At 39.3% G+C, this 25567-nt stretch overlaps 2 protein-coding genes and 1 non-coding gene across 3 annotated transcripts; 1 reads left to right on the top strand and 2 right to left on the bottom strand.

Annotated features, from left to right (window-relative positions):
• Positions 1-326: 326 nt before the first annotated feature.
• On the bottom strand, positions 327-8858 carry LOC104228146 (probable serine/threonine-protein kinase WNK6). Its single transcript, XM_009780555.2, has 7 exons — positions 8037-8858; positions 2633-2670; positions 2299-2526; positions 1997-2217; positions 1759-1916; positions 1283-1676; positions 327-1183 (listed from the first exon to the last, which is right to left on the bottom strand). The coding sequence occupies exons 1-7, from the start codon at positions 8430-8432 to the stop codon at positions 327-329; spliced, it is 2292 nt and encodes a 763-aa protein (XP_009778857.1). The 5' UTR covers positions 8433-8858.
• Positions 8859-17152: 8294 nt separating this feature from the next.
• On the top strand, positions 17153-25094 carry LOC104228145 (bifunctional fucokinase/fucose pyrophosphorylase). The gene is made up of 7 exons (XM_009780554.2): positions 17153-17702; positions 19194-19434; positions 19611-19975; positions 21033-21159; positions 21694-22704; positions 22952-23682; positions 24447-25094. Exons 1-7 carry the CDS (start codon positions 17373-17375, stop codon positions 24843-24845), a joined length of 3204 nt encoding a protein of 1067 aa, XP_009778856.1. The 5' UTR covers positions 17153-17372; the 3' UTR covers positions 24846-25094.
• LOC138882036 (U6 spliceosomal RNA) lies at positions 23832-23939 on the bottom strand. Its single transcript, XR_011403498.1, has one exon. It is a non-coding gene; the product is annotated as a U6 spliceosomal RNA (small nuclear RNA).
• Positions 25095-25567: the final 473 nt, after the last annotated feature.

Here is a 25567-nt window from a genome sequence, read left to right as displayed (position 1 = left end):
TTAAGAAATTACTGGGAGAAATGAAAGTGCATTACTAACAAATATTACAAGTTAAAAATTCCAAAACATTTGCATCCTTGCAAAACAAGGGGCTAACCATGGCCACGGAGAATAAAATAAAAAGGCTAAAAACAAGAAAAACTATATGACTATATACACTCTTTATACAAGTACATATGATCTTCACCCACACAAATAAAAGGGAATGAAGGAAGTTAGGTCTGAAAAAAAAAATTACCAAAATCCATTCAAATATATGTGATCATATCGATCAGTAAATTAAGAAAAAAACAACCTTATATTTGAATGAAGTCAGCTATTCTCATTCACTGTCCTGCCAACTTTTTCTTCATTGTCCATCTCTTCCTGCACGCTTCTAACGCCTCCTGCTTCATTCTTGAGAGTTCCTGAAAACACTGCTGATATTGCGCTTCAATTGTGTCAAGCTCTAACTTTAACTCGGTATCCTCATCTATCTCTACTAACGATAAAAATGAACAACTGCTTGACAAACTCATGCCTTTGGAAGCTCCTCCATCTGTATCTGTCAAAATTACCTCCAGAGTCTTTCCATATTCATTTGTTAATATGCATTCTACATAATCGCCACCGTTTCCTTGCAACTTACATTCATCATGAAACAAACCCGTGAAATCTATCTCCGACAAGTTTCCACTAGAACCTTTAGAGACAACATCTGTAAAGTAATCGCCAAATCCAAATGAATTCCCATTCTTTAGAGAAGAACTTTTTCCCATTACTTGAGAAGCAACTGAACCTTGAGACTCGTCGTCTATCACATTTGCCAAATGTGAAGGGGAAGCAAAAGTAACATGACAAGAAGTGCCATTTGAATTAGCATACAATTTATCTTCATCAGCTTGAGTGCTAATTTGGTTATTCATACCCAGAGCTGGAATATCATCTTGTCGAGCATTAGATGTGGTAGGGTTGGGTGACAAGGTTAGGTAGTTCTCAAGAGCATGACTTCTCCCTCCACTAGAACGGTACTCAGAGGGAGGCTTCCAACTAGGCAAAATTTTCATTATTAGGTAGTCAATGAAGTCAGCAATAAAATCTACATCATGATCATCTAGTTGCAATTGTTCAACCATCTCAGCCGCAACTAAAAGTGCAGTGTCAGTATCAAGATAGAAATTGAAGTGTATATTCCGTACTCTGCCTGCAAAATAATTCAAAGGCTTTAAATAAACAAAAGCCTAATTGATTCCAGAAAGCCAAAGAAATAAAGACAATAATGAAATAGAAGGGATGTACTTACCCGAAGGGCTTTTAATTCGCAAGGTCAGTGAAACTGAGTTCTCATCATTCTTCTTACCCGTCAATTTAAATTCATTATTCTGATGAAACCTTTGGAATTCCAATGTTGGAGCACAAGGACTTCCACAATGGGAGTCTGTATATACTGACCGGTTATACTCAGAATCTACATCCATAGAATGAGGTGCAGATTTCAATGAACTTAGTGATCTTGGACTTTGGTAAGGTGACTGCAAAAGACTATGGATTGGCTCATTTAAATTCTCGAATTGAAGAAATGGATCTTTAAGAAGGTCCCTGGCAGGCAACCTTTGAGGAGCAGGAACCAGGCATTTTTCAATGAATCCTTTGACTTGGGGATCGACAACTTTGCCGAGGGAAGCAGGTTTAACACCCTGAAATAAAACTTCCTTAGATTTACAAAAACATGTATGTAATAGACTAGACAACTTAAAGAAGCAACTTTATTGAACTTACCGAGCTAACTTTCTTAAAAATTTGAGCAGGATTTTTACATTCACTATAAGGATATTCGAAGGTTACTAATTCCAACATACACATTCCAAAGGAATATATGTCCACTAATTCATTGTATTCTTCTTCATAAAGCTCGGGGGCCATGAACTCCGGCGTCCCTTTAGAGCAATAGATAAAGTTAGCACTCTAGAAGAGGAGACATTATTTCAAAGCATATCGATACAAGAAATACCCATACCAATTACACTCTTAGCAGTAGGCTGCTCCATAATCGTCGCCAATCCAAGGTCCCCAATCTTAATTTCTCCGTGATTTCCATTGACAAATATGTTGTCACATTTCAAGTCCCTATGAATGATAGGAGGGCTCTGACAATGAAGATAGTCTAACCCTTGAAGTATCTGCCTTGCCCAATTCTTTATAGCCTTCATATCAACACTTCTATACTTCTTACGGTATCTGATAGCCACAACCTTACATAGTTATTGTACGACAACACAATTTGCAAACAAATAAAATGAGAAACTATAAGAAACTCACTGCCTCAGGTTCCCAGATGTGAAGAGTTCAGTTATCATGTTAACTGTTCTTTTCTTGTCATCAATCCACGAATCGCAGAACTTCATTATATTGTCATGCTTCAATTGTCGAAGAAGATGAATCTCCGCATACAACTTTCCTAAGTTGTCTGGTGACTGCAAAACATCATCGACTTTCACTCGGCTCCATGCAACTTCAATACCATCAAGCAAGTCAAATGCCTTGTAGCTGAAACACAATTAAATTAAAAGACAAAATATTTTATGCTCTGAATACGCAATTAGTACTTTTACAAAGGAACAATAAAGATCTGCTAAAGAGTTTAGGAACATACACAGTCTTGAATGCTCCCTTGCCCAATACTTCATTATACTGTAGAAAAATACAAGCAGGTAATATAAAGGATTGTCAGTGAAATAATACTCAGAAGTTTTCAGTGCTAAACAAAAGAACATTTCCAATTTTGTCTTAAAATTCAAACTTCTACGATTTTTTTTGTCTGTTCGCTTGGAAGCAAAAAATTGCTACAGAACTAGAATTTAGCCTCAAGGAAAAAAGAGAATCCCATACTCCTTTGCACAGCTTTCTCAATCACATAAAAAGTTTCACTTCCTTGTTTAACATTCTATTATTTTGATGAAAATTACATATTGCACTTCGAACTTGAAAGCACATATTATTATCCCATATGGTAATTCAACAAAACGAAAAACATAACATGGATTAGCATAAGCTCAATCATTCTAGTGCAACTTACTATTCTGATCCCATTATCAGCAAGAATAAAAAAACCAGTTTTTGAATTATTTTTTTCCTTCTGTTTCCATCCTTTTTATAAGGATTCTCTCTCTCTCCGCTCACGTCTCTCTCTTCTTTTCATCCCCCCTCCCCCCCAACCCAACACACAAAAAAAAAAATTAGGAAGCAGCATGACCAAAGGAATTAGCAGTTTGGGAAGCGCAGTGTATGGCAGTTTGAGTAGTTTGGTCTTTAATCCTTAGGCAGTTGTGGTAGTTTGTTACCGCGCTGCCAAGAATTTTCTCTTTGATTGAACATCTTCAAATTGGTTTGAGCTGAAGCTGGCCTTGCTTGACCTTTACTTTCCATCCACGGATTTTTTTTATTTCTCTTGGAGTGTTAGCACACTATGAAAAATAGGGATTACATAAACTAAGCAAACCATCTTCAAAGTTCGAAACAACTACCATTGTTAATTTAGCAACATTCAGATATTAATGTTTGTGATTTACAGATGTGAACTCTTACAACAACAAATTGTTGCTTTGAACTACAACCACATGATATTGCTTATGTTTATGTATTTAACAATATTGTGAAAGGATCCAAAACAACAAAGGAAGAAATGAATCATATATGATTTAATATGCATTTCTTTCGCCTCTGAGTTTCGACTATAGACCACCTAAAAGCATCTATGTGAGTACAATGTGTTATTCTCCTAAGTAAAGAAAAACTGAATTTTGCTATACTTGACATAAATTATCAAACAAATTCAAGAAAATACACATTAAAGCATAACTACTCTGGAAAACGGACAAACTCTCAGATTAAAAGAACGCTCTCTCTCTCTCCAAACGCTCACTGCCAACGCCCAACGGTAACATAACAAAATTTCTAACAGCAACTAATCCAGTCGCCGGCGACCACCCTCCGCGCAGGTAAGTCCCCTCGCCCCTCTCTCCTCCCCATCATCCAACACCCCTCCTCTCTCTCTCTGCCCATCTCTCTCATCCCGCCTCTTCTCCTTTCCCGTCTTGTCTTCTCCCCCTCTTACTCCGGCGAGACACGAATCAGTCGCCGGCGAGTGGGAACAACCACAGTCAGGTTTCAGGCCTGGTTGCGGTGCCGTGGTGACACATAAACCAGATCCGGCTTCAAGCCAGAGCTTTCCGACACGACGCAGCAGGACCTGTCTGATAGTTTCAGTTAGGACCGGTGGCTTTGGGCGGAGAGCGAGACGTGCACGTGCAAACAGTGAAAAACAACCCGAGTATCAGCACGGAACAGCAGGAGTTAGACGCAAACGAGCTAGGTGGACGCAATACAGTCGAGTATACCAAGACAATTCCAAGGTTATAGTCACGGGAATTGGTACCTCCTGTTTGCCTATTTATCTCTATTGTGTTAATAAAATTGTTGTCCTTTTAGTTCTTATTAGTTTAGTCACCGGATTAGGGCGCCTGTAGTGGCATCTTGTCTTATTCTAGTTTGTTCTGTGGTGTCTGGTAGTGACTCCCCCTAGTCCGCGGAGTTACAGTGGCTGTAGTCTGGGATGGTCGAGTGAGTTCATCTCCTCGGGGCGTGCGGGGGGTGGGTCGGGAGGTAGGGCGGGAGCTAGGAGGTGGGTTGGGATGCAAGGGAGGTAAAGGGAACAAAGGTGTCCATCGGTTGAGAATTGGGTCATGGAACGTAGGTTCATTGACAGGTAAATCTATAGAGATGGCGAAGATCCTCAAGAAGAGGAGGGTCAATATAGCGTGTGTCCAGGAGACAAGGTGGGCAGGGTCGAGAGCGAGGGACGCGGATGGGTATAAACTTTGGAACTCTGGAACCCAGAAGGGTAAGAATGAAGTGGATATTTTGGTGGATAGGGAACTTAGAGAGTCTGTTGTTGAGGTTAGACGAGTGAATGATAGATTGATGATTATTAAGTTGGTGGTTGGTTAGTTCATCGTAAACATTGTTATGGGCCTAGATGAGGAGGTTAAACAGCGCTTTTGGAAGGGGTTGGATGAGATTATACGTCAAGTACCACCTACTGAGAAGTTATTCATAGGAGGGGATTTCGATGGCCATATTGGATCGACCGCAGGTGTGTATGACGAAGTGCATTGAGGCTTCGACTTTGGGGAGAGGAACAGAAGAGGAACCTTGTTACTGGACTTCGCTAAGGCTTTTGGGTTGGTGGTTGCTAACTCTTGCTTTCCGAAGAGGGAAGAGCATTTGGTTACTTTTCAAAATGCGGTGGCGAAGACTCAGATTGACTATCTCCTCCTCAGGAGGCACGATAGAGGGTTGTGCAAGGATTGCAAGGTGATTCCAGGTGAGACACTCGTGACGCGACATAGGCTCTTGGTGATGGACGTTGGTATTATGGTGAAGAGGAGGAAAATGTCTGCTCGAGGAAGATCGAGAATCAGGTGGGGAGCCTTAACTAAGGACAAAGCTTAAGAGTTGGAAGGGCGGTTGTCGGTTATGGGAGCTTAGAGGGGCAGTGGTGACGCGAACTCTATGTGGTCAACGACAGCAAACTATATAAGAGAGGCTGCGAGAGAGGTGTTAGGGGTCTCAACAGGCGTCTCCGGCAGGCACAAAGGAGACTGGCGGTGGAATGAAGTGGTACAAGGTAAAGTGGAAGCGAAAAAGGAGGCGTACCGAAAGTTAGTGGGGAGCATAGGTGAGGGGGGGAGGCGAGCATGCATGGAGAGGTATAAGGTAGCTAGGAAGGAAGCGAAGCTGGCGGTTACAGAGGCTAAGACTGCGGCTTATAGTCGTATGTACGAGGAACTAAGGGAGAAAGGAAGGGAGAATAAGTTATTTAGGCTGGCCAGGCTGAGAGAGAGGAAAGCTCGAGATTTAGACCGAGTGAGATGCATCAAGGACGACGATGGTATAGTATTGATGGAAGATTCCCAGGTTAAGAGGAGATGGCAGACTTACATCCAAACACTTCTCAATGAAGTAGGGGACCGGGATATTGTGCTCAGTGAATTGGAGTATTCCGAGAGTCGCAGTGACTTTGGGTACTGCAGGCGCATCAATGTTGAGAAGGTTGTGGGAGCTATGAGTAAGATGAGCAGGGGCAAAGCGACCGGGCCTGACGAGATTCCGGTAGAATTTTGGAAGTGTGTGGGGAAAACAGGGTTGGAGTGGCTGACTAGGTTGTTGAATGTTATTTTTAAGGCGAAAAGGATGTCGGATGAGTGGCGGTGGAGTACGGTGGTCCCACTGTATAAGAACAAAGGTGATATCCAGGGTTGTAACAATTATAGGGGTATCAAATTATTAAGCCATAGTATGAAAGTATGGGAGAGGGTGGTTGAAGCAAGGTTGAGGATGACGGTGTCCGTTTCCGACAACCAATTTGGTTTCATGCCGGGTCGTTCTACTACAGAAGCTATACACCTTGTAAGGAGGTTGGTTGAGCAGTACAGAGATAGGAAGAATGATCTGCACATGGTGTTTATTGACCTAGAAAAAGCGTATGACAAGGTTCCTATAGAAGTTCTTTGGAGAAGCTTGAAGGCAAAAGGCGTGTCAGTTCCCTACATTATGGCTATTAAGGGCATGTATGATGGGTCAAAGACTCGGATAAGGACAGTAGGAGGCGACTGTGAAGATTTTCCGGTTGTTATGGGGTTACACCAAGGTTCTGCGCTTAGCTCGTTCCTATTTGCCCTGGTGATGGACGCGTTAAACATCACATTCAAGGGGATGTGCCATGGTGCATGCTATTCGTCGATGACATAGTTCTGATCGATGAATCGTGAACCGGTGGTAATGAGAGGCTGGAGGTTTGGAGGCAAACTCTTGAATCTAAGGGTTTCAAGCTTAGCAGAACAAACACGGAGTACCTGGAGTGTAAGTTCAGCGCTGAGCAGAGGGAAGTGGGCGTGGATGTGAGGCTTGAATCATAGGTCATCCCGAGTAGAGACAGCTTCAAGTACCTTGGGTCGGTTATCCGAGGGGAGGGGAGATCGACGAGGATGTTATACACCGTATCGGGGCAGGATGGATGAAGTGGAGGTTAGCATCTGGAGTATTGTGTGACAAAAGAGTGCCACTAATACTCAAACGTAAGTTCTATAAAGCGGTGGTTAGGCCGGCCATGATGTATGGGGCCGAGTGTTGGCCGGTTAAGAAATCAAATATCGAGAAGATGAAGGTAGCAGAAATGAGGATGTTGAGGTGGATGTGCGGGCATAGTAGGATGGATAAGATTAGGAATGATGATATTAGGGAGAAGGTGTGCGTGGCTCCCATTGATGACAAGATGCGGGAAGCAAGGCTCAGATAGTTCGGGCACGTTCAGAGGAGAAGCCTAGATGCTCTGGTAAGGAGGTGCGAATGGCTGGTTGTGGAGGGCTCGAGAAGAGGTAGAGGGCGGCCTAAGAAGTATTGGGGGAGGTGATCAGGCAGGATATGGCGATACTTCAGATTTCCGAGGACATGACACTTGATAGGAACATGTGGAGGTCGAGTATTAGGGTTGTAGGCTAGGAGGTAGTTGAGTCTTGCCTTATGCCATAACTTTGGGAGACTAGTTTGGTAGGGATACTATTTTGCTTTTGCTTTGTATCATTCCTTTATTTTCATGTTGTTCCTAATTTTCATATATATATATATATATTCTTTCATATTATTTCTGTGGTGTTACTAATATTGTCTTCGTTTGTCTTTTTGTCTTCTTGAGCTGGGGGTCTTTCGGAAACAGCCTCTCTACTCCTTCGGGGTAAGGGTAAGGACTGCGTACACACTACCCTCCCCATACTCCATTAGTGGAATTTCACTGGGTTGTTGTTGTTGTTATACATTAAAGCATAAACAAAAGAAGCACAACAACAACAGTGACTCAATCCCAAAATAGTTAGAACCGACTGTATAATTCCTTAATTTGGACCCTGTCACCGGTTGCATTGTAATACTCATTAATAGAAATGAAGCAATGTCCAAAACTATAATGCATAAGGAAAACAATACAGAGTAAAGAGAATTACCCGAACATAGCGACCCTTGGGATCTTTTTCAACGAAATCAACTTGGTGATTAGGTTGCTGATGATCATTAGCAGCAGAACCAAAAGATCCGCTTTTGTTACTGGAAGAACGTCGTAAAGGGCTTCCATTTCCAAATCCATGTCCATTTCCAGAATGATAAGAACATCCTGATGCACCCCCGAAACTCATTCCCGTAATCAACCAAACAATTATAACAAACGAATAACAAGATTTAACAAACACAATCCAAAGCAGGACAACCCAGAAATAACAGAAAAACAATGTATTAATCAAATGTTGCCCAGAAAAAGAAGACAACTTATTTGCGTGTGGGTAAATGCCTCGGAATAAAAGAATGCCGATCACACGTGGAAAAATCTTCAACGTGATCGGCATTCAAAATCGAGGCTAACAGCTAAAATTTCATTTACAAAATGAAAATTCTTATCATCACAATTACCAAACTTCACATTACACCGCCACCTTCTTCTTTATATCTTTCTCAAGAAAAATATTCAGGCCATGTAGTGCTAAGTGATGATTATTTTTTTCTTTCCAAATTGCTTATGATGAATTAACCCTTCAAAACATAGTTATTAATTATGGGATAAAGAAGGGCTAAGTATGATAGGAAAAAAAAAATGAAAAAAATAAACTATAGATAATAAGATGAAAGCTTTAGCTAAATGATGATGGAGATTAGAGGGAAAAACGATTAACTTTTTTTTAGGAGGAAAGAGAAAGAAAAGGTATGAAATGGGGTATGTGGAATTGATATAAGAGAGGAGAAGATAATGCTGGTACAAACACTTGTCCGTTCGGTTTACTCATCTGTTATTAATTTCATTTCTCCTCTCTGGTTTAATTGAAATGCAGTAACCGCTAGACAAAAAATAAAAAGCTAAGTTTATAGGAATATCAAATAAGCCACAACAAATCATGTAATTAAGGATATATGGTTATGGAGATGCCAAAATTAAATAATTTTCGAAAAGGAAATTATGTTATACTTTTTGGGATAAAGAGGTATCACATAATGGCCATAAGTTTTTCTCCTGCACCAACTCCTCCATGAAGAGCATCCACCTCATATGAAAACAAAATTAGTAAGTTCTCTATGATCCTAAATATTTTACTATTTTTGGTATGATAATATAAGGTTCATGACCACCTAAAAGTTTTCCGAGATCTTAAATTTTACGTACTGATAACATAAAAGTTTATAATGCATATTAATGGCGTAAAAGTTTTATACAGTTAAGTTGTATAAAAAGAAATTATAATTTGTAAATAGTTATATAATAAAGTGATTGGTGTTTGAGCAAATAAATGCTAAACCAATTAGTGATAAGTTAAAGGGTGAATCTTAGTTGAATTTAATAAATTTTAGACCGAATAAAATAAAGCCCTTGTATAACGAGTAGAGTTCAGGAGTATTAAACAACGAATTTAATGTGCTACGATTGGCAATAAATATGATAACATAAATGTATAATAACTTTAAGTAATGACAAGGAATGTAATGGGAAGGGATCTACCACCCAATGATTATATGATTGGGATGTTCCTTTTTTTCTACGGCGTCGTGGAAAAGTGAGAAGTCAAGATGCATATGGAATCTTGAGATTTAGGGATCAAGAATGAACAATGTGTGCTTGAATAAATAAATGAATAAGACAACTTTTTCGTATATTCTTCTCTCAACCTTTACAACATGTTCTAGTTCAGAGAAGCAGATCCCATTTTATTCCTTATCTTTTCCTATTTATGAGGAATATTCCACAAAAACCCTAAAAAGTACAGCATAAAGAATATCCAAAGGAATATTTTTTATGTCCACGTTTGAATTAACCTAAGCTACTGTTACTATCCCATCTCGGCTTCCCGCTTTTGGCATCAGCCTTTGTGAGAACTACCTTCAGTTGTTATATCGTGGTCGCCCCCGTCCTTTGTCCTGCTTATCCGTTACCGTGCTCGTCAAATTTGGATCTATACAGTTAGTCCATCCGCTTGTTGAGGTAGTAGCCTTGTGCGTCCTCGATAAGCAGCCATTATTTGCTTTCGCTTCGGGAGAATTTGGCTATTGAATCAAGCCGGGTCGACCTAGGTCGAGAGAACGACACAACTAAGGTAGTCATGATTGATGTGGTTACCACGGGGTGACGTACGATCACAACCACGCACGTCATTATTACGCATCTTCCCGAGACAGCGTCTGCGTGCCTGTCGCTTTGGTTTTAGTGCCATCGATAATCCTTTACTTCGATTCTCGCGCCATCCATCCCTATAAATAGATGGGGGTTTCGTTTTTTCAGAAGTTTCTGCCATTCCCCTTCTTGCATGAACACTATTTTCCTTCGATCTTCCTTGTTAGTTCCCGTCATTAACTTTGTTTTTACAATTCCGTTTCTCTCCTTCTTACCCAGTCATCATCTCTTTCTTAAGGTTTAGTAGCACACCTTTCATCGTCGAGATGTTACAAACCCTTCGCAATCATGACGAAGTTTCCGACGCCATTTCGTTGTCGGTGGCTCCTCCTTTAATATAAACTATAGACGAAGGCTTTAGCTACATGATGATGGAGATTAGAGGGAAAAATAATCAACTTTTTTTTAGGAGGAAAGAGAAAGAAAAGGTATGAAATGGGGTATGTGGAATTGATATAAGAGAGGAGAAGATAATGCTGGAACAAACACTTGTCCGTTCGATTTACTCATCTGTTATCAATTTCATTTCTCCTCTCTGATTTAATTGGAATTATGAACATGATTTAGGTTAGATTAAATGTAACTAAACAATTGCAGTAACCTCGGCGAAAAAAATGCAGTAACTGCTAGACTAAAAATAAAAAAGCTAAGTTTATAGGAGTATCAAATAAGCTAATTAAGGAGAAATGGTTATGGAGATGCCAAAATTAAATAATTTTCAAAAAGGAAATAATGTTATACTTTTTGGGATAAAGATGTATCACATAATGGCCATAAATTTTTCTCCTGCACCTGATATGGTGTCCATCTCATTGAAATGATTTGGTAGTCAATTTTGTTGACTTGGTTTGGTTTGGTGGCCAACCTTGTTGAATTATTTGGTAGCCAATTTTATTGACTTGATTTGGTTAGGTAGCCAACCTTGTTGAATTTTTTTGGGTTGGTAGCCAACTTTGTTGAATTGTGAAAAGTGTGTGTAAATTATCAAATATTGTAGGCTTTGGAGAGTGAAGCTTTGGCTATAAAAGGAGAGCTTCAACTCTCATTTCAACACACCAACAAAGAGAGAAAAGAGAGAGTAAGGTATTCCATAAACTATAAGAAAATAGTTTGTGAAGAAAAATAGAGTGTGAGAGATATTGTAGTGAGGTGGAAAAAGCAAAAGAGTGTTTACTTCTTTTGAGAGTGTAGTGGTCTTATGAGTATTTTTACTCATTACTACACAGTGTAAAATTCCTTGCTATAGTGATATCAGTTGCTCCTCTTGGCTGTGGTTTTTCCCTTATTCAGAAGGGTTTCCACGTAAAATCTTGGTGTCATTTTTATTGCTTTCTATTCTTGCTGATTTAACCATAACTTAGTGTTCTGCGTTTATCACTAATACCGTGAATACTATTTTTGCGGGGTTTATTCCCAACAAGTGGTATCATAGCCAAGGTTCTATCTGAGTATGCTCTGTGGTTGCAGCATAATCTGAACTTCCACATCAGAAAAGAATTACGTTGGTCTCCTAATAAATAGTATTTGTATTTGTGATAAACGATGGAAGCCAATACTAGTAGAATGGTTACCTTGAATGGCACAAATTATGTCATTTGGAAGGGCAAAATGGAAGATTTGCTCTATGTCAAGAATTTTCATCAACCTGTCTTCGCCACTGTAAAGCCTGATAATAAATTAGATGAAGAGTGGAATCTGTTACACAGGCAGGTTTGCGGCTTTATTAGACAGTGGGTTGACATTAATATTTTGAACCATATTTCTGGGGAGACACATGCTCGGACCCTATGGGAGCACCTTGAAAGTTTGTATACTCGAAAAACTGGAAACAACAAGATGTTTCTGATAAAGCAAATGTTGGGTTTAAAATACCACAATGGTTCCGCGATGACAGATCATCTGAATAATTTTCAGGGGATCATGAACCAGTTATCTGTTATGGGCATTAAATTTGATGAAGAAATTCAAGGCTTATTTCTACTTGGTTCCCTACCAGATTCTTGGGAAATTCTTAGAACTTCATTATCAAATTTTGCTCCGGATGGTGTGATCTCTATGGATCTTACCAAGAGCAGCCTTTTAAATGAAGAGATGAGAAGAAAATCTCAGGGTTCCTCCTCATCAGATGTCTTGGTAACGGACTCTAGGGGGAGAAACAAGAATCGGGGTTCTCAAAATAGAGAACATAATAGAAGCAAATCCAGAAGCAGACTTAAAGATATTGAGTGCTATCATTGCGGGAAGAAAGGGAACACAAAGAAGTTCTGCCGGATTTTGAAAAAGGAGAATAGAGACAAGGAAGAACAGAAAGAAAATGGCAATCGTGTGGCCACCGTCACTACAGAAGATCTTGTTACAGTCCTTGATGCGGATTTGATAAATATTGCTTGTGATGAGTCAAGCTGGGTTGTGGACAGTGGTGCCGCATCTTATGTGACATCAAGGAAGGAATTTTTCTCATCCTATACTCAGGGTGACTTTGGAACTCTGAGTATGGGTAATGAGACTGTATCTAGGGTGGCTGGTGTTGGAACGATTTGTTTGGAAACTAGTATTGGAACTAAACTAGTTTTAAATAATGTAAAGCATGCACCTAATGTTCGTTTACACTTGATCTCTGTTGGTGTTTTGGATGATGAGGGATATGTCAGTACCAATGGTGCTGGAAAGTGGAAGCTCACTAAGGGCTCCATGATTGTGGCTTGTGGGGAAAAGCGTCGTGGTCTATACTGGACTACGGCCTCTACCTGTGTTTATATGGTGAATGCCGTTGAGAGCCATAACTCTTCAACGTTATGGCATAAGAGGCTTAGCCACATTAGCGAGAAAGGACTAAATGTTCTGGCCAAGAAGAAATTGTTGTCAAATTTTGAAAGTGCAAAATTAGAAAAATGTGAGCACTGCTTGGCTGGAAAACAAAAAAGAGTTTCTTTCCAGTCTCATCCTCCTTCAAGAAAGACAGAGTTGCTTGAGTTGGTGCATTCAGATTTATGTGGTCCAATGAAGACAAGAACTTTGGGTGGTGCACTTTATTTTGCTACCTTTATTGATGATTGTTCAAGAAAACTTTGGGTCTACATCTTGAAGACTAAAGACCAAGTGTTAGGTGTCTTTAAGCAGTTTCAGGCTTCAGTTGAAAGAGAAATTGGAAAGAAGCTGAAGTGTATTCGTACTGATAACGGTGGTGAATATTGTGGACCGTTTGACGAATACTGCAAACAACAGGGTATCAGACACCAGAAGACTCCTCCTAAGACTCCTAAACTTAATGGTTTAGCAGAAAGGATGAATAGGACATTGATGGAAAGAGTCAGATGTTTGCTTTCTGAAGCAAAGTTGTTGAATTCCTTTTGGGGTGAGGCTTTGTTGACCGCCGCACATGTTATTAATCTATCCCCTGCGGTTGCTTTGCAAAGTGATGTTCCAAACAAAGTTTGGTATGACAAGGATGTTTCCTATGACCACTTGAAAGTGTTTGGTTGCAAAGCTTTTGTACATGTGCCTAAAGATGAGAGGTCAAAATTAACTGTCAAGACAAGGCAGTGCATCTTCATTGGTTATGGCCTTGATGAGTTTGGTTACAGGCTATATGATCCAATTGAGAAGAAGGTTGTGAGAAGCCGTGATGTTATCTTCGTGGAGGATCAAACCATTGAAGATATTAACAAAGCGGAGAAGTTAAAATCTTCAAGTTCTTGAAGGTTTAGTTAATCTTGATCAAGTTCCTCATACAAATGGGGATGACGCTGGTGGGCTCAATAATGATGGTGATGCCCAGAACCATATTCCAGATCAACATATTGATGGTGATGGTAATAACAATGCTAATGTTGATGAGGTAGATGCTCATACTCACGAAGCTGTTGACGAGTTAGATATTCCACTCAGGAGGTCTTCTAGACCTCGTACTCCTTCTTCCCGTTATTCACCCAATGAGTATGTATTACTCACTAAGGGGGGAGAACCTGAATGTTATGCGGAGGCTATAAGATGAGCACAAGGATCAATGGATTGAAGCCATGCAAGATGAGATGAAATCTCTGCATGAGAACCATACTTATGAGTTGGTGAAATTGCCTAAGGACATGAGAGCTTTGAAGAACAAGTGGGTATTCAAAGTTAAAGCTGAAGAACATAGTTTGAAGTTCAGATACAAATCTAGATTGGTTGTCAAGAGATTTGGTCAAAGAAAAGGTATTGACTTTGACGAAATATTTTCTCCTGTCGTGAAAATGTCCTCCATTCGGACAGTTCTTGGTTTGACTACTAGTCTTGATTTGGAGATTGAGCAAATGGATGTGAAGACTGCTTTTCTTCATAGTGACTTAGAAGAGGAGATTTATATGGAACAACCTGAAGGTTTCAAGGCAAACGGTAAAGAGAATCTTGTATGCAAACTTAAGAAGAGTCTATATGGATTGAAGCAAGCTCCCAGACAGTGGTACAAGAAGTTTGAGTCTGTTATGGGGGAGCAAGGCTACAAGAAGACTTCTTCAGATCACTATGTGTTTGTACAAAGATTTTCTGATAACGATTTTATCATCCTCTTGCTATATGTGGATGATATGTTTATTGTGGGCAGGAATTCTTTTAAGATTGACGAGTTGAAGAAACAGTTGAATAAGTCTTTTGCAATGAAAGACTTGGGTCATGCTAAGCAGATTTTGGGCATGAGAATTACTTGTTCGAGAAACGAAAGGAAGCTTTACTTGTCATAGGAGAAGTACATAGAACGTGTACTGGAGCGCTTCAATATGAAAAGTGCTAAGTTGGTTCGCACACCTCTTCCTGGTCATCTGAAGTTGAGCAAGAAGATGTGTCCAACAACAACGGAGGAAAAAGAGAGAATGGCCAAGATTCCTTATTCCTCTGCCGTTGGAAGTTTGATGTATGCAATGGTATGCACTCGACCAGATATTGCTCATGCAGTCGGTGTTGTTAGCAGATTTCTCAAAAATCCAAGAAAAGAGCATTGGGAGGCTGTAAAGTGGATACTCAGGTATCTAAGAGGAAGCTTACATGAATGCTTATGTTTTGGAGGATCCAATCCAATTTTGAAGGGCTATACAGATTTTGATATGGCAGGTGACCTTGATAACAGAAAATCCACTACTGGATATCTGTTTACTTTTTCAGGGGGAGCTATATCATGGCAGTCAAAGTTGCAGAAGTGTGTCGCACTATCTACAACTGAAGCGGAGTATATTGCGGCTACTGAAGCTGGCAAAGAGATGATATGGCTCAAGAGATTTCTTCAAGAACTTGGATTGCGACAGATGGAGTATGTTGTCTATTGCGACAATCAGAGTTCAATAGACCTAAGCAAAAACTCCATGTACCATGCAAGAACAAAGTATATAGATGTGAGATATCATTGGATTCGTGAGCAGGTGAAGAACAAATCTTTACAGGTCAAAAAGATTCACACGAGTGAAAATCCTACTGATATGTTAACCAAGGTGGTACCAAGAGACAAGTTCGAGCTATGCAAAGAACTTGTCGGCGTGCACTCGGACTAGAAGACAGTGCTACCTCCTCTAGATGAATGAGACTGGAGGGGGAGATTGATATGGTGTCTATCTCATTGAAATGATTTGGTAGCCAATTTTGTTGACTTGGTTTGGTTTGGTAGCCAACCTTGTTGAATTATTTGGTAGCCAATTTTATTGACTTGGTTTGGTTAGGTAGCCAACCTTGTTGAATTTTTTGGGGTTGGTAGCCAACTTTGTTGAATTGTGAAAAGTGTGTGTAAATTGTCAAATATTGTAGGCTTTAGAGAGTGAAACTTTGGCTATAAAAGGAGAGCTTCAACTCTCATTTCAACACACCAACAAAGAGAGAAAAGAGAGAGTAAGGTATTCCATAAACTATAAGAAAATAGTTTGTGAAGAAAAATAGAGTGTGAGAGATATTGTAGTGAGGTGGAAAAAGCAAAAGAGTGTTTATTTCTTTTGAGAGTGTAGTGGTCTTATGAGTATTTTTACTCGTTACTACACAGTGTAAAATTCCTTGCTATAGTGATATCAGTTGCTCCTCTTGGCTGTGGTTTTTCCCTTATTCAGAAGGGTTTCCACGTAAAATCTTGGTGTCATTTTTGCTGCTTTCTATTCTTGCTGATTTAACCATAACTTAGTGTTCTGCGTTTATCACTAATACCGTGAATACTATTTTTTCGGGGTTTATTCCCAACAGCACCAACCCCTTCATGAAGATGCATCCACCTCATATGAAGACAAAATTAGTAAGTTCTCTAATTTTGGTATGATAATATAAGGTTCACCATCTAAAATTTTTGCGAGATCTTAATTACGTATTGATAATATAAAAGTTTGAAATACATATTAGTAGCGTAAAAGTTTTATACAGTTAAGTTGTTTAAAAGCAATTATAATTTATAAATAGTTATATAATAAAGTGATTGGTAACTTGTACTATTAGAAATCAGTATCAGTATAAACTGTAACTTTGTAAGTATAATAGAAAATTTTATTATGCCGTCTATAATTTTTCTAGAATGCATGAAAAGCAAGTCATTTACTCTTTCTTTTGAAACGTGCCGCTATTTCAACAAAGATTATGATGTACATTGATCAAAATGACAAGTAATTACTGTTACAAATTTGGACTAGAGATTTATTTATTGACATGAATTATTTGATAATTGCGATATATATATATATACACGTGGCAAAAAGAGGTTGGAGTGTATGTTATCTATGCGATAAAAAATACTCTAACTTGTAGAGTTATAAATTCACGACATTCGAGTAAATAGAAAATACAAGATGATCAAGAAAAACTTCTTTTAATAGTTGATCGAAGAAGTCGACGAACAGGTGTCGTGGTGTAGTTGGTTATCACGTCAGCCTACCACATGAAGGTCTCCGGTTCGAGTCCGAGAGATGCCAATTTTTTAATGATCAATCAATAATATTTTCTTTTTCTCCATCAATTTCTTTATCAATTCCTACTGTCAGTTTCCATTTTAACCAACTGTTTTATCACTCAGTCAACTGATGTTTTATTCTAATTTTGGCGGCACAAACCAGTATTCACTAAGGCTGTCGGTGGCGATTGTGTTGCTGATCTGCCCTTTTCTCCGGCAGTAGCAGCTGCAATTATTATAGTAATGGAAAAGAGGTACAATCAAAGAAGCCGAGCCAAAGCAGACTTAGCTGCTACATTAAGGAAATCGTGGTATCATTTAAGGTTATCGGTACGACATCCGGCTAGGGTTCCGACGTGGGATGCAATCGTGCTCACGGCGGCGAGCCCTGAACAAGCTCAGCTCTATGAATGGCAGCTCAAGCGAGCCAAACGCATGGGTCGCATCGCTGATTCCACTGTCACCCTCGCTGTTCCCGATCCACATGGCCAGCGAATCGGTTCTGGTGCTGCCACTCTTCATGCTATTTTACAACTTGCCGAATATTACCAACAGCTTGCTCTCAATTCTCAGGTTTCTATTTTATCACATTTTCTTAAATTTTCTTATGTTCACATTTATAGTCTGAGTTTGAGATATTGCAATGCACGTGCATTTACTTTATATATGTAATTTACTGTTTGTCTAGTTCAAACAGGTGAAAATGACTTAGTTCTATTAAGAGAAGTTTTATTTTTGTGTCTCGTACCACTTACACTAGTTGTATCTCACAAATTACAATATCTGGGTCCACTTCTGGGTCACAAATTTTTTGGTCCTTTTTACCTCACAAATTTGTGGACCCAATCTTACACTTATGGGTCCACAAAAATCTGGGTCCACAAAACTGTGAGACAAAAAAGTTGCTGTCAGTTGTACGAGACACAAAATAAAATTTTCCTTCTATTAATGTGTGCTATATAGGGTCAAATCCCTCTATCTACATCGGACGACACTGAATTTAACAGCTAGTACTTCTTTATTACGACGACAACAACATCCTAGTGAGTTTCCACAAGTGGGTCTGGGGAGGGTAGCGTGTATGCATACCTTACCCTACCCCGGAGAGTAGAGAGTTGTTTCCGAAAGACCATCTGCTCAAGAAGACGAAAAAAGACAATATATCTGTACCATCACCATCAATAGAACCATAGGAATAATAGCAACATCATAAAAACTAGAAAGTAGATGAAAAACAATAATAAAAACCAGTGAATAAGGCCCGATACTATGAAAAATGGAAGAATAGAGTGGACACAACAATAATCGCTAGCAGCCTAGGACAAAACCTTATCAGACCAGCCTCCCATCCGGTACGAAGTAGAAAAATGCTCAACTACCTCCTAACTTACCACCCTAATGCTCGACCTCCACACCTTCCTATCAAGGGTCAAGTCCTCGGAAATCTGAAGCCACGCCATGTCCTGCCTGATCACCTCTTCCCCATACTTCTTAGGCCGCCCTCTCCCTCTTCTCGAACCCGCCAAAGTCTAGTACTTCTTTATTGATAATTTATCACTAATTCTCATTAGTTTGTCTGGTGCAGCATTCACTAATGACATTTGAATAAGAGAGATACTTAGTTATATATTAGTGATGCATCCAAATGCTTTGGTTATCATTGGACATACTCCACCAGTTTTTGCTCACTTTGTCCGACTAATCTCCATGCAGAAACCCTGTCTAATATGGGCTGAGAAAGCTTAATTTAATATAAATCTTGATGCAAGTCATATGAGTCTATGCAAGACAAGCATGCATTTTAAGAATTGGGTGAAATTTATTTTTCATTTGGGAGGATTTTCATGTATCTCCGTTAGATAAAAGAGGGATGAACTGTTCTAGATGTCATTCTTTGAATTCTTTGTGTAAAAAGGGTCTCTAAACCAAGTTCTAATTGCATACTGGTCAAAGATCAGTCATGCAAGTGTTTTCTTGCTAGCTTTGATGGAATGCCATTTATCATCAATCTGCAGGGACTAGGTGTAACTTTGTTAATAAATCACTTGTTTCTCTCTGATACAGTGCGGAAGTTCTGAGAGGAAAGAACCTTCTCCATCATTACTTGACTTGGTTGCCAAAAAACACATCTTATTGCTTCATGCTGGAGGTGATTCTAAAAGGGTACCATGGGCAAATCCTATGGGAAAAGTGTTTCTGCCACTTCCTTACTTGGCAGCTGATGACCAAGATGGGCCAGTTCCCCTGCTCTTTGATCACATCCTAGCAATTGCATCTTGTGCAAGACAAGCTTTTGAAAATGAAGGTTCTTAAACCCTATTTATTCATCAGCATGCATCATCAATATTTTTTAATTTTCTCCAAAAATTATTGATTAATTAGTTTGTATTTTTATATGATAACTTTCGCCCAACATAGTGGGGTATACTCTCTACTTCTTCATGAAACACCATTTTGAGCAGAGTCAAAGAGTTTTTGCAGGTGGGCTACTTACAATGACTGGGGATGTTCTTCCTTGTTTTGATGCCTCAACTATGGTTCTGCCTAAGGATGCATCCTGCTTTGTGACTGTCCCTATTACACTGGACATTGCTTCCAATCATGGTGTTATCGTGGCAGCAAAATCTGGGATTTCAAATGATACCTATTCTATCAACTTGGTGGAGAATCTGCTTCAAAAACCTAGCTTGGAGGAGCTTGTTAGGCACCAAGCTATTCTGGATGATGGTAGAACACTGCTTGATACTGGAATAATAGCAGTTAGAGGTCAAGCATGGCTAAATCTAGTAAAACTTGCCTGTTCAAGCCAATCGATGATCTCAGAACTTCTGGAAAGGAAAAAAGAGGCAAGTCATCATTCATAAGCTGCTTTACTCAACTCTTTTGGATGTCCATGTACCAGAATCTAATAGTAATTTGGAACTTTACTGTTTTCTAAAAAGTATTATACACTTGTTCCAACTAGTTTTTCGTACTAGATATTTGATAATTTCTTTGATGTGCAGTCGTCTTCCTTTTTAACCCTAAAGCACACTTTTCTTACTTCTTCATATATCTTTTCCAGTTTAAGGCCAAAAGATGGCTTATTGAAATTTTCATTCATCTCTCAGTTAAATGTTTTGTAGTTTTGGCAAAAGCACTTCAAGTAACTGAGTGCAGAGGCATTTGAGTATCTTGTCCTAGGATTATTTCCATATATAGGTGGAAGCGCACTTGATAGGTAGTCTTGGAAGATGCAATAACAGAGGCTCCAATGCAGCATGAACATTTGTCCTCCCTCAAGCGTGGTTTTTATTTCAGCCTGTAACCTGACAAAGGTTTAATATAGCATGAAATTTGCTCTCCCTCTAACTTGCTTTTCGTTTCCTCCATCTCTGATGTTATCTTAGCTCGCTACGACTTTTGCGATTTCATCCTGTATATTGAGCTATGTTGGCGGACTCTCTCCAAAATACTGCCGCACCCGTGTCATCCTCAAAAATACACTACTTTTAGAGGATCCGACATGCACTCGGCGATATTTTTGGAGAGTCCGAGCAACATAGATATTGAGCCTGAGAGTGCTCATCACTCCAAGCTGTGACTTCTCTTTTCGTTTTTCATTTTTTTTTCAGTTCTCTATTTTGACTTTTGTCATATTGCTTAATTTATAAGCTGCTTCCCTAATCCGGATGCTAATAGATATAACCATTTTAGCAATTTCAGCAATATATATGGGTAGGTTTTGTTACTTCTCATTTAATCATAAGTTTAACATACCTTACTTCTACTTTGTTTTGGCAGAGTGAAAAGAAACTGTTACTTCCACTTATTGGAAGTCAACATTTGGTTTTGTTATTTACATTCAAGTGGTCCTTGATCTATGTCATTGAGTTACTTTTTTTACTTCTGTAAATTGGGCAGATGAGTTTGTATGAAGACCTTGTAGCCGCTTGGGTACCAGCGAAGCACGAATGGTTGCGATCCCGCCCGTTGGGTGATGAACTTGTCAACAGATTGGGAGAAGAAAAGATGTTCAGCTATTGTGCTTGTAGGTTGAATGTTGTTACCTGTGTGATGATGTTAGTAATATCCTAAGTCATCGCAAATTTCCAAGTCTGCTTCTTCGTTTTTCTATAATTTTTCAATTCAGTCTTAAAAATATTATTTAGTTCTAACCATAATTTGAATCTATTGAAATATTACGAAAATACAAGTTGTCGGTTGATTAAGAGACTGTCTTAATGAAATCCCTTAATCATGTAGTGACTTTAGTTGAATAGGAATATCCAAGTCTTAAAATTCTGAATGTATGGGACTGCTTATGCAGCTTAAAACCGATTCATAAGTGACTGTTAAGTGGACCTATAATACTATAGATTTTGGGATATATGATTTAGATATTCTCTAGAGGATTTTCGTTGAACTAAACTTGCTTAAAGAATTATGGATCAAAACATTATTGCTCGAATAAAAGATCTATTATTGCACTCTATGGAAACCTTAAGCGTGCTGTTACAATGCTTGTGGTACATGCAATGATTTCTAGAACTAAATAAGTCTTCCTTTCTTGGGTTTGATGCAGGTGATCTGTTATTCTTACATTTTGGAACATCTAGTGAAGTTCTGGATCACATGAGTGAAGCTGGTGCTGGACTTGTTGGTCGAAGGCACCTGTGTTCTATTCCAGCAACCAATGTCTCTGATATTGCTGCCTCGGCTATTATCCTTTCCAGTAAAATTGAGCCTGGAGTCTCTATTGGAGAAGACTCTCTCATTTATGATTCCTCCATTTCAGCCGGTATACAGATTGGTTCCCAGTCTATTGTTGTTGGTGTTAATGTGTCAGCAGACTTTGATATGACAGCAAAGGTTTCATTTAGATTTATGCTTCCGGATCGTCACTGCTTTTGGGAGGTCCCTTTAGTGGGACGCACTGAGAGAGTTATTGTGTACTGTGGTCTCCATGATAACCCAAAGATTCCACTCTCAAATGGGACCTTTTGTGGGAAACCCTGGAGGAAGGTCTTAGATGATCTAGGCATTCAAGATAATGATCTGTGGACTGCAGAAAAAACTCAGGAAAAGTGCTTGTGGAATGCCAAAATATTCCCTATTCTTCCGTACTTTGAAATGCTCACCTTGGCATCATGGTTAATGGGCTTGGACAACCAAAGAAATGAAACCCTGCTTTCCTCATGGAAACAGTCCCAGCGGATCAGTTTGGAGGAGTTGCATAAATCAATTGACTTTCCACACCTGTGTTCAGGTTCCAGTAATCATCAGGCAGATTTAGCTTCTGGGATTGTCAATGCTTGTCTTAACTTTGGCTCACTTGGCCGCAACATAAGTCAGTTGTGCGAAGAAATTCTTCAAAAGGAATCAACCGGAGTTGAAGTCTGCAAAGGATTTCTATCCCACTGCCCTAACCTTCAAGCTCAAAATTCGGCAATTCTTCCTAAGAGTAGGGCATTACAAGTTCATGTTGATCTTCTACGAGCATGCGGCAACAAAGAGATGGCACTTGAAACTGAGCAAAAAGTATGGGCTGCTGTTGCTGATGAAACTGCTTCTGCTGTGAGATATGGGTTCAAAGGTAAAAATGCCATGTCGGAATTCGTTTTGAAGATTGACCAACTAAATCCAAGAATATATCTCTCGTATGATCTGCTATTTATTTTTTCTTGATCTACCTTACCATCTGGTGCTGTTTTGGTTTTGGCAGGATAGTCTCTGGTGCTCCTTTTTCTTTTCCTCTATTCTTTTGTTTGCTTTCTTTATTGCGATGCTTTACACATATGGTGTAAATGCAATTTCTTAATGATATGCCATTTCTTTATCAGAAAACCTATCAGGGTCTTCCAGCTGGCCCTCCATTGCAGCAAATCCTGATAATACTAATGGTTGTTGCGGTGGATCTTCCCACCATAGGATGGTGAAGATTGAACTACCAGTTCGAGTGGATTTTGTTGGGGGTTGGAGTGATACACCCCCTTGGAGTCTAGAGCGTGCTGGTTGTGTTCTGAACATGGCAATAACATTGGAAGATTCTCTTCCTATTGGCACAATCATAGAGACAGAGAAAGGGGCTGGGATATTTATTAGTGATGACATTGGAAACCAGTTAAGTATTGAAGATCTATCGTCCGTTGCACTTCCATTTGAAAGCAATGATCCATTTCGTCTAGTAAAATGTGCATTGCTTGTTGCCAACATTATCCATGAAAAGACCCTTCAATCAGCGGGTTTGCGAATCAGGACATGGGCCAATGTTCCTAGGGGTAGTGGCTTGGGAACTTCTAGCATCTTAGCAGCAGCCGTTGTTAAAGGGCTGCTGCGTATTACTGATGGAGATGAAAGTAATGAAAATGTTACAAGACTTGTTTTAGTCCTAGAACAGCTCATGGGCACAGGAGGTGGTTGGCAGGATCAAATTGGAGGTTTATATGCTGGCATTAAATTTACTTCAAGTTTCCCGGGAATACCGCTGCGGCTTCAAGTCATTCCCCTCTTGGCTTCTCCTCAGTTAATAAAGGAGTTGCAGCAACGGCTTCTTGTAGTTTTCACTGGTCAAGTAAGTTGTTACTGTAACTAAATTCATTGGACTTGTCTGCTATTGCTTTCTGTATCTTTTTCCTGTGGTGATTGTTTTGATTCCTGATGTTCTGATTGTGCCCACTGTGTTTTTTACATTTTCATACTAGTTATGATTTTCCAAGTTTTAATTTTTTGGACCATTTCTCCGTTCGTTCGTGTCACCCTTGCACAGGGATCATGCTAATCTTGTCTATATCTGTCCAATTTTATCATATACCTGAAGGGACCTCAGATTTTGTTGATCTTCCGGTGCTTGCATGATTTCTCTTGAGCTTGGTTCATTTATAGTTTGAGTTTAACAAAATACTTGAATCCTTCTTATTCTCTCCCTCTCTCCCTTTGTGCTTTGGTGGGGGGCCTTCAAGCCACTATTGCTTTCCTTTATTCTGAGTGCCTACTGCTCTCCTTCTCCTTGAAACGAATGTTTGAGGAAAAACTGTGAACTGCATGAGATAATTATTATAAGATCTTAAATCTTAAGTAATTAGGTATAGGTTACTGTTAATTTTCTTTTGAAGTTTATTTCTACATTTGTTGGCTTGTTACTGGTGCAGTCCAGTAGTCTAGGAGGTTTTAGTTTCAGTGACTACATTTCTAATTGTGCTCATCGAAGGGTAGCCTTGAGATGCTCTTTTTGGGTAGAGACTGGTGGTTAATTCACGTCCGAGTTTACGCCAACTGCAAACCAACTAACTTTGTTCAAGAATTTATCAATTCCAGCTGTTGACAATGTATATGCAGGTCCGACTTGCACACCAAGTGCTGCATAAGGTGGTTACTCGTTATCTTAGACGAGACAACCTGCTTGTATCGAGCATCAAGCGCCTTACCGAACTAGCAAAGATTGCAAGAGAAGCTTTAATGAATTGCGACATTGATGCCCTTGGAGACATAATGTTGGAGGCATGGAGATTGCATCAGGAGCTGGATCCTTTCTGCAGCAATGAGTTTGTTGATAAGCTTTTCGCATTTTCTGATCGCTATTGCTGTGGTTACAAGCTTGTAGGTGCAGGTGGTGGGGGTTTCGCCTTGCTATTGGCAAAAAGTGCTGAGTCAGCTGAGGAACTGAGACGTTCACTCGCGAATAGTTCTGATTTTGACGTGAAAGTCTATGGTTGGAAAATCTTCTTGGAGAACTAGCTGAAGTTATTCCATCAATCAATTACTAGTACAATACTCATTCTTTGACACTATTCATATATGTATATTTGAGGATGTATACACGTATTCTTTTTTTTCAACATCCTTGTACCAGTCTCTATGGGTAGAATTGACAGAGAAAGATCCAAATATGAAAGTTAATAGTCAGTATGTCTGCGCATGTACTGTGTAACTTTCTGACAGTATATTTCTAGATTTCATAAATTTACAAGGCCTACCGTTTTTCAATCAGGTATTATAGTTTACCCAGGCTCAGACATTATGTGTTTGATTTATCTTAGATAATAAAAACTGGACTTTTCTTGGAACGAAAATTGTTGCTGTAATGACACAAAGTACATTTCTAGTTCTAATTAAAGAACTCAAAAGAGTGAAGTAAGAATAAGGAATCAACTAATATGGTTGACCTGCAATGCAAGTAATGGGATTTCATTTTTGTTTGCTGGAATAATGGTCTGTATCATCCATGATTAACTTATGTTTGGTGCTTTCCCCCAAAAGTAAGGCAATCATTTAGTTTTCTTTGTCTACTTTATAATCTTAGATATTATTCTTGGCGTGTCTAAGGGGCAAAAAGAATTACATTTGCTGCCGTCTCTGGTTACAAACTTGAAAAGGTCATTCCCTAAGAATATGATACTCCTCTTTGCATTTATGGAAATTTCACTTGGATCTTCCGTGACTTTTGACAATTATAGACC

The sequence above is a fragment of the Nicotiana sylvestris genome, chromosome 1 (assembly GCF_000393655.2).
Source record: "Nicotiana sylvestris chromosome 1, ASM39365v2, whole genome shotgun sequence".
In the NCBI taxonomy this organism is placed as follows: Eukaryota; Viridiplantae; Streptophyta; class Magnoliopsida; order Solanales; family Solanaceae; genus Nicotiana; species Nicotiana sylvestris.
This window is presented reverse-complemented; position numbering and strand designations above follow the sequence as displayed.